Source organism: Nematolebias whitei, chromosome 3, assembly GCF_014905685.2.
Source record: "Nematolebias whitei isolate Nwh7 chromosome 3, NemWhi1, whole genome shotgun sequence".
In the NCBI taxonomy this organism is placed as follows: domain Eukaryota; kingdom Metazoa; phylum Chordata; class Actinopteri; order Cyprinodontiformes; family Rivulidae; genus Nematolebias; species Nematolebias whitei.
The window spans coordinates 45,489,763-45,499,755 of NC_056500.1; the positions used below are offsets into that span (position 1 = coordinate 45,489,763).

A 9,993-nucleotide genomic window follows, 5' to 3' on the forward strand; every position below is an offset into this window, starting at 1 on the left:
CGGCCATCTTGAATCTATTTGATTTTGACGTTGCAACAGTTTTACCTTTTTTATTCTTAGACGGAGCCACACACCAAAATGGAAATTGAAACATTAATCATTATTTAAGTTATGCTCACAACAGACATGGATGGACATAGGGACGGTCCATTCATTTCATGACGGGGGTCAACAATCTAAGATCAATGCGCATACAACTGTTTAACTTTTGGAGTCATCCTGATTCAAGATGGCCGTAGAAAACATAATGACAATAATTTTGTAAGTTTTCTAGAAATTGATGTGAGATTTGTTGTGGTAGTAGCTTAGTGATGTTCATAACTAACAAACTGTGTGAGATCTCACAAATGATGTGTAACTCTGTTGTCAGGGTTTGACCAAAATGGTTTTAACTCTAATTTCTCAACATATGATCAAAGTTTAAAACTTTGGAATGGAAGATGATGGGCAATATTCTTTTCTTTAAAGAGTTTTGGGTATATTTTTAAATGTGAATAATACAATAAATGTGAACAATACATGCCAAAATAAGTTGGTTCTGACATAATTTACAGATAACTAGCTCATAAAATAACGTTGGTGTGCACGTTAACTAAAATTGACTTTCTCCCCCTTTTAGAGACCTTCAAGCCACACAGCACAGAAAGCACCCAAAGGTGCTAAGAGGACAGCAGCATGGCAGGAGCCTCTGTGAAGGTGGCGGTCAGGGTCCGTCCCTTCAACTCCAGAGAGTATGAAAAGGAAAGCAAATGCATCATTCAGATGTCTGGAAACACGACCAGTAAGTAACTCATCCAGAATCTGATCGACGGGCTGACGGTGTTTGGCTGCTCTGTCTTTATTGCTGTAACACATGAAGACCAAACCAGCACATGAGGTCATCTTTGCTCGTGTGCAGAGGGGTTAACGCTGAACTGAATCCACAGTGAGGACAGGTGTAGGAGCTGTCCCTGTCACTGGGTAGGTGTGGGCGGTCTGATAAAATATCCATTTCATTTTTAGTTAGCTTTTTTCTTTTAAACAAAAGTGTAAATACAATTTATTTTACTGCCTAAATAATATCTTAATATATGATTTAATAATATATGCTTGATAAAGCACAGACCACTGAGCTACCACAGCCTCTGTGTGGAGCAGAGAGCTGCCATTTAGGGCACCCGGGGGAGCGGATGGTGGGGGTTAAGGGCCTTGCTCAAGGGCCCAGAGTGGAGCAAATGAGGGTGGACACAGGTGTGGGTGCTTCACCTTCCCACCCACATTTTGATATTGTCAGTCTAGGAAGTTGAACCAGCAACCTTCCGATCACAGGCCCACCTTCTCTAGCCTCTGCACCACCACTCCCCTATAGGTACAATAATATAACACAAAATATTATTTTCTACTTTTCTATTGTTGGATTGTATACCTGGATTATTGAGCATGGACTTAGTTGGTTTTGAACCAGTTTGACACGACTGTTGACGAGGAAGAGGGCCAGTACCGGAGAATGGGGCGTGCCAAAGAGACTATCTTAGCACCAACATAACTGGTTTGTTCCACTTTGGAGTAAGCTGTTGGGGGAAGAATCAGTTTCGTGTTGTGTGTTTCCTTGACTGATGAAGCCTTCTGGATGGAAGGTGAAACGTTTCAGCACAAGAAAAGAAACTGTCCAGATGACCTGACTGAAAATTGTTGGATTGTACACCTGGATTATTGAGCATGGACTTTGTTGACTATTTTCTACAGTTGTCATTTTACTGTGCATACATAAAAAAGGAGATTGAGCGAACAGTCACTGTTTAAAATAATTTCACTCAGGACAGATTTTAAATCAGTTTTCCATCAACATTTTTATTTGCTACATTCTTTTAAATGAAAAAATTTGGATCAAGGCTAAAATTTGCATGTAGTGAGTGTTAATATATAGTGTCAGCTTAAACAGAGTTTTATATTTACTCATAGATCTAAAGTAATAACTGCTCTTTCACATAATATTACTCCTTCTTTTATTGTCTTTGTTCAGTAATGTTGAGCCAGACAAGCCAAAGTTAGCCTGAGGAGATGCTAACAACCAAAAGAAGAAGAAAAACTAAAGGCTTTGCTTTTGGTAAATGTATTTAAACAGTTGGAACTTTACGATGAATAAAACGTTGTTTATCTCGACAGCCATGATGGTTTGAAACTGTTTATTGATCCGGCCTACAGCTGGAGAATACTTGTCCCACCAGAAGGCATGAGTCCAGCTGTTCTGTTCCCTGTGCTGACCCCTGACCTTTCATGGTCGTGGGATTATTAAAAGATAAATTTATCTGCAAAGGATCTGGAGGGACTCGCATAATCCCTGGCAGACGTACAACATGAGCAGAACTTCAAAGAAAAATGATTTTAATGTGACTCAGGCAGAACTGTATTAAAGAAATGATGAATGTTGTTGTTAATGCAGTGAAATCATCATCAAACTGTAATCTGAGACACGTCGCCTACCAGCTGGAATAATCTCCATAAAATTAAATCTGACATTTATTCAGGTTAAGGTCTTTTGTGGCCAGATTAAAAGTGTCTGTTTAATTTAATGTTTTTAAATGAAGTCTTTCTGCAAATTATTTTCATCCTAAATCCACAGCAAGTGTTGATGCACTGACCCCTTAGAAGAAATAAAATTACTGCAATGCAGTTTTTAAAGATTTAATATTAACTTCTGGACTCTGTTTGTCTTGAGGTACACACAACAGTTCAGATCACTCTACAGTGCATGAATTGGGCGCGGGGACTGGAAAGATACTTGATATGGAGTTTGCTTTGCAAGGTAAAGCCGTTCATCAATAACTGATGAGGCTTCTTAAAATATTTACCATCTGGCCTGATTTAGTCATCTTCCTCCCTCCTCATGTCATGGCTGACTAGACACCAAGCTTGGTGGTGTTTTTCTCTGCCCTCCTTGAAGTTTTTAAGGTTTTCGTTGAACTTTATAAGGTTTTTAATGAAGTTTTTAAGCTTTTCCTTAAAGTTTTTAAGATTTTTGTAAAGTTTTTAAGCTTTTCCTTAAAGTTTTTAAGATTTTTGTTAAGTTTTTAAGCTTTTCCTTGAAGTTTTCAAGGTTTTCGTAGAAGTCTTAGGATTTTGTTGAAGTTTTCAAGGTTTTTGTTGTAGTATTTAAGGTTTTCGTTGAAGTTTTTAAGGTTTTCCTTGAAACTTTAAAGGTTTTCGTTAGTTTTTAAAGTTGTCCTTGACGTTTTTAAGGTTTTCCTTGAAGTTTTTAAGGTTTTCCTTGAAGCTTTAAAGGTTTTCGTTAGTTTTTAAGGTTTTTGTTGAAGTTTTTAAGGTTTTTATTGCAGTTTTTAAGGTTTTTATTGCAGTTTTTAAGGTTTTCATTGAAGTTTTTAACGTTTTTGTTGAAGTTTATAAGGTTTTCCTTGCAGTTTTTAAGGTTTTTGTTAAAGTTTTTAAGGTTTTCATTGAAGTTTTTAACGTTTTTGTTAAAGTTTATAAGGTTTTAAAGACCGACCTTGGCAGAATAATGGCTTCAGAGGTTTTATTCCCTGCCTTAAGAGTCATGCAGCCACTTTGACGTCCTCCTCTGTCTCTACAGCAGCGAGCAACAAGTGTTTGTCCTCCTCCTTCAATTTCCACTCAGAGCTGTATTCCACTAGGAATATACTGATTTTACGTGTACATAAGACAAGTCCTTGGAGAGATTTGTTTGAACTTCTTTGTGAATGAGGTTTTTAATCAATTTTTCTAAGAACAAAAGGTTATGGGTCTGTCTCCCGCTGCTAAAAGTTGGGAGACGATTATAATTTTGCTTGAATCTGTGTGTTTGTCTACATATCTCCTGAACTACCAAGTGGATTTTATTGCAGCTTCCTGAAATTAATCATTAAATGTACTTCTACAACTGGTTGACTTTTAAAGTTAATCCAATTTAAAATGGTTGCTACAGCCAACTGACCTTAAAAACACAGACATGTGTCTCTAACTTAGTAATTTAGAAACATATTGAGCTAAAATATTATGTGGTAGTAAACAGCATCCAGCAAGTATTCAGTGCCTCACTTTTTCCTCATTTTGTTATGTAACAGCCTTATTACAAACTAGGGCTGGGCGATATGGCCCAAAATTAATATCCCAGTATTTTTAAAATAAATTGCAATATACGATATATATCTAAATATTCCAACATCTGCTAAGTTCATGGCAAATCCAACACAGACATGTTCCTGTTTTTAGTATTTTACACCATTTTACAATGTAGCTGTTTTTGTTTCGTTGTTTAAACTTGTGTAAACAAAGGTTGAATGAATGAATATCATTTTCTTCCATTTACTTTTTCAGTTTATATGCTTTCTTTTATGGTATGGTATGGTATAAAGTTTATTCATTAAAAAAAATACAAAACAATTTCATAACAATATAAAAAATACAAGAGATTTAAAATGAAAGGCAGCAGAAAGAAGAAAAAATGTTAATATATCTGCCCCTTTTTTCACACAATTATTTCAATCACAATAATTTTCAAGTAACAGAACAAAATGAATAACTCTTTCTAATTTTTCTAATTCTAATACAAAAAACACACTAAGCTTCTTCATATATTTTTTTTAACAATTCAGTTTTGATCTTTTTCTTAAATGTACACATTGACTTGGCATTTTTCACATCACTCTCTAGACCATTCCACAATCCAACTCCTTGGATTGTGGTAGACCTTCCCTTCAGACTAGTTCTGAATTTTGGTTTGACAAATATCTCTATCCCCTTAAGATTATAACAACTTTGTCTTTTAACAAAATTTCTTTGGATATTTAATGGTAATGTGTTATTTTGAGCCCTATACATAACTGATAAAATACTGTAATCTACTAAATCATGGAACTTCAATAACTTCAGTTGATAAAATAATGTGCTTGATGGGTGACAGTAATGCTTTCTGGTGATAATTCTTACAGCTCTTTTCTGTAAAATAAAAATAGGTTTTGTAAATGTTTTACACGCTTTCCCCCAAACATCAATGCAATAGATTAAATGTGGAACAATGATTGTGTTATACAACATGTACAGAGCTTTATCATTTAATAATTCCCTGACTTTGTATAGTACTGCAATAGATTTAGATATTTTTGTTCTTACAGAATTTATGTGATTTTTCCATGTTAGCTGTTCATCAGTGATTACACCCAAAAATTTCATCTCATTAACTCTACAAATCTCAACACCCTCAATTTTAAATGGATCATCAACAGTTCTCTTTTTGTCACTAAATATCATGTATTTAGTTTTATCTAAATTTAATGATAATTTATTAAGTTTAAACCAAGTTTGTATTTTATCAAATTCTGTCTTCATCAGTTCCAACATCCGTTTTACATCTTTACCCAAACAAAAAATGTGGTGTCATCTGCAAAAGGACACATTTGAGGAGTCCTGATACATTCACTAAGTCATTCACATATAAAATAAATAACTTTGGTCCAAGTACAAAGCCTTGAGGAACTTCACACGTGATATTGCAGAGGTCAGATCTTACACCATTTATTTGTACAAACTGTTTCCTATCTTTCAAATAGCTAGATACCCAGTGTAATGCTGGTCCTCTTATACCATATTTATTTAATTTTTCAATCAGAATAGTGTGGTCAATAGTATCGAATGCTTTTTTTAAATCAACAAAAATACTAACACAATATTGTTTTTGATCGACAGCAGTAGTTATTTGTTCTATGTCTGCTGTTGTCATCATTCTTTGTAAAAACAGGTTTCTCTTGTAAATGAGTCCTCGAGGCTCAATGAGACTAACAACTTGTATAAATAAAGGTTGAATTAATTTTTTTTCTTTCCATAAAGTAATAACATAAATATATTTCTGAGTCAAAGCTTTGTCCCATTTGTCACACAGGCACATTTATTAACAAACAGCTGTAACTACAAAAAAACGTCTAAAACATAAACTATTTACATATATTAAATAATATTCCTCTTCAGCTGCTCTGCCTTCACAACGTTATAAAGTGTGTGAAGAAGCATGTGAGAGGTTGTGTTTGGGAGAAGGAGGGGGCGCGTGAAGTTGGACGGGCAAATCAAGGAGAACCACTGCACACAGATTTTCAAGTCTTACAGTGAGAGGTAGCGCCACATTAATAAAACAGTGGCTTATCATATCGCTAAAAAGATGGCTAACTTTAGCCTTCTGTTAGCCACTAAGGACCTATTAATGTGGCACTACCTGACACTGTTCCCCTCATAAGGCGCAGCACGGCTAAATGGGTTTTGACCCGTGGTTTGTTTCAGGGAAGGAGACTGAAAACATAGTCGGAGCTGCAGCTTACAACTTAACTTATAGCGCTGTTTTAAATGGTGAAAAAGGTTCGTAGTGCTGACCTTTTGTCGGGACTTGCTTTCGGCATTGTCTACAGAAAACATCTTTCTGCTGCTCATATGACAATTTAAATCCAAACCTTCTCCAAATAACAGCCACTGTTTTCCTTTTTGCTCTGCAGCTATAAGCTGCTCTTCATATATCCCGTGTTTACTTGTGTTAACTGAAGCATGCGCCGGTGAGTGGTTGGGTGTTTGTATTCAATGAGGGTGAAGGAGGGGCCTCGTGTAGTTGACGCAGATGGGAGAAAAAGAACTACTGTACATGGATTTTCAAGTCTAATAATACTTGCGATGGTTGCAATAGAGCCATTTTAACCATCGTAAATCGAAAATCTTGTGTTACATCGAGTATATTCGATACATCCCCCAGCCCTATTACAAACTGCATTCAATTAATATTTTACTTGAAATTCTACACACATTATCACAAGGTGAAAATATTATTTGAGATTTTTGCAAATTTATTAAAAATAGAAATAAAAAAAGTGAAACTCTGTGAAAACTTTCTGGATGCTTTGTGTATTTAAAAGTGATTTCATGGGGCTTGGTGGTCACCAAAGTCTTGTAATCCCGAGGCTGCAGGTTCGAGCCCAGGTTGTGTCAAGAAGGGCATTAGGTGTAAAACTCACTGCAGAAGGGAGCAGCTGAAGAACGACTGATCCCCAACACGTCTTGTGAGTGCTAACAGAATGTGCAAGATGTCCTCAACTCATCATGTTTAACATAAATTGCTTTAACAGTAAAATTCAGATACTGAAGTACAATTTTGCGTAGTAGTACAGTAGCTGAGAGTCAGTTACAACACATACCGAGTATGAGATTGGGCAAAATGTAATTTCCAAGGTTTTACCACAATGTCTCAACTCTGTCATTTCTTAACATATGATGGTCTTAATTTAAACCCTGGCATGAAAGGTGACGGGCGACGAGCATTCCTTTAAGGAACGTTTAGACTTTAATACAGTTCACAGGTCAGGAAGATATTTGTCCAATTTTGACAGCCTTCTGAACAAAACAAACAAACATTCTTTAAAATTTGCAGTTTTCAACAAGTTCATCTGTTATAAAAAGAAACAAAAGTGAGTTTAGCACGTTAGCCGTGATAATAGACCTCATGCTGCTCAGACTCACAATAAAGCTTTCAGTGAGACTGTCTGTTCTCCCAAACAGAGTGTTCGGCTCTGGTTGTGGGCTTGAGGCTGCTGTCTGGGGGGGTGGGGGGTGGGTGCAGAAGCAGGGTATAAATACCCCCTTGTCTTTCTGTAGCCTTGGTGGAGGAAAAGGGAAAAAGACGGAGCTTAGGAATCTTTTTGTCTGAGCTTTTTTTTTGTTTGTGCTGTCTGACACTTGTGTAGGCCGGTGGTTCTGTTCCCACAAAGTGAGAAAATGGCAGCAGTCTTGTTGCGTGAGATCCTTCCTCTCTCTCTGAGCAGAATTAAGATGCAGGGGACAGACTTGAAGGAATAATGGGTCTGTATCCAGAGAAGTGCAAGGGTCAGTCTCTTGGTTGTTACAAAAGGTTATAAAAGTATTGCCCCACCCCTTTTTGGCACTCTGTTCTATTTTGGTCATTAAAATTTAATTTTTTTTTTTGTTTGTTTGTTTACAAAACACAACTAAATACCATTTTCTATGCGTGCGGTAGCTCAGTGGTCACTGCTGCTGTCCTGTAATCCTGAGAATGAAGGTTTGAACCCAGGTTCCATCAGGAAGGGTATTCAGTGTAAAACAATTATGAGTTCCCTGTCTGTGGCCACATCTGCAGCATAGAGCAGCTGGGTACCAAGAAACCAACCACCAGCTATGTCGTGAAACACACTAGAAAACAATATAATAACTATAGTGCCCCGGTTCAAGTCCCAGTCCGGGGGCCTTTCTGAGTGGAGTTTGCACGTTCTCTCCGTGCATGCGTGGGTTTTCTCGGGGCACTCCGGTTTCTTCCCACAGACCAAAAACATGCATGTCGGACTGATTGGTAACTCTAAATTGTCTCTAGGTGTGAGTGAGAGAGTGAATGGTTGTTTGTCTCATTTGGCTCTGTCCCTGTGATGGACTGGAGACCTGTCCAGGGTGTCCCCCACCTCTCACACAGTGACTGATAGCTGGACATGAGCACCAGTGACCCCCCATGACCCAAAAAGGAAGAAGCAGTAAAAATAATGGATGGATGGATGGATGGATGGATGGAATACGATAACTGAGCTGCTTCCATCTTTGATCAACTCTGAGCAGTTTTCCAGTTTCTGGTGAGAACAAAAACACCCCCACAGCATGATGCTACCACCACCGTGCTTCTCTGTGGGGACCGTGCTCTAGGCTTGATAAGACATGTCAGGTTCAAGCATGGTGTTTGTTGTCTTTGTTAGTTTTTGCTTCTGGCTGCTTCTCTGATTAATGTCCTCTTTTCTTGTTCTGAGTTTTGGTCTCCTGGCAGCTTTTCTGTGGTGGCATCCATTTCCTAATGGCTGGTCTTGATGAGTTTAGGATATTTTTACAACCCAACTCTGATCTGCACTCTGATGTTCTTCTCCCCAACCTGGTCTCTGACCTGTGTGCACAGTTTCTTTGGCTCATCTCGCTCAGTGGTCGCCCTCACTACTTCAAGGTGGTGATTCTGGGGGCAATTGAATCTTCCAAAAGTGGCAATAATTTAACGGACTATGTGGCTTCTAAAACGAATGATTAGATGTAGAGGTACATTATTTAATTGGGTGCCTACTTTTAAGAGATCAACAGTCAGCCATGCTTGTGTATACTTAATCAGTTACCAAGTAGGAAAGTTAAGGTGCAACACTAACTTCTTCAACCAGCTTACTGCTAACAGTTTATTTACTTATTAGTATTTTATCAGCAAAAGTGCTCTTATAATATAAGTTTGTGTAAGTTAAGCAATTGTTTTTATCTTTTGATAAATGAAAAATACATGTTGGCCAAAAATAAAAGAATAAAAAAACAAAAGGCTCTGTGTTGTGGATCGGCCATTAGCTCCCCTGATTTTTAAAGTTCAGCTTCAGCCAGTTTAAATCATGTTGGTTGACCTCTAAAGAACCAGTTAACAATATGCATGGACCACTTTTTAGTCTTGAACTTTTGGGCAGTAAAATGGGGGAGGAAAGCATCAATCCCCCTTTTACCTTCATTATTCTGTATACTATAATCCATTAAAAATACAGGTTGTAAAAACAACTAATAAAGAAAATACACAAGAGGTGAATACTCTCACTGTAGACTGAGATTATTTTTGTTGCAGAACATTTGCACCATTGAATCTTTGTGTCTATATCTAATCTCAGCAGGTTTTTACGTGTTTGAACTCTGACACAGCAGCTGATTTTTATGTTTTAAACTTTTATGTTAATGTCTTGTGTCCAGTTTGGATGGTAACATTTATGTCCTTTTAGAATCTTTTCACACAAGTGAAAAATTCTGGTCCGATCTTAAATTAAACAGACGCAGAGAACACTTAAAGCAGCTGCTGCATGGTGTCCTCAGGGCCCTCCTCTAGCTGCTGTCAGTGGGTTCACTTCCCATCAGCCGGACCTGCTGACGTAATCACATTGCCTCTTCCATTGAGTGAGACAGGTCACCCGTGATGGCAAGCCCTTTTAACATAAAATCGGATTCACCACGCTTACATTC

At 37.5% G+C, this 9,993-nt stretch overlaps 1 protein-coding gene across 1 annotated transcript in view; it reads left to right on the top strand.

Annotated features, from left to right (window-relative positions):
- Window positions 1-9,993, top strand: part of kif1aa (kinesin family member 1Aa) — an 80,158-nt gene that overhangs the window by 4,244 nt on the left and 65,921 nt on the right. Inside the window, exon 2 of the mRNA XM_037698301.1 lies at window positions 620-781. Within this exon, the coding sequence (XP_037554229.1) occupies window positions 676-781 (106 nt within the window). The 5' untranslated portion in view covers window positions 620-675. The remainder of the gene's footprint in view (window positions 1-619; window positions 782-9,993) is intronic.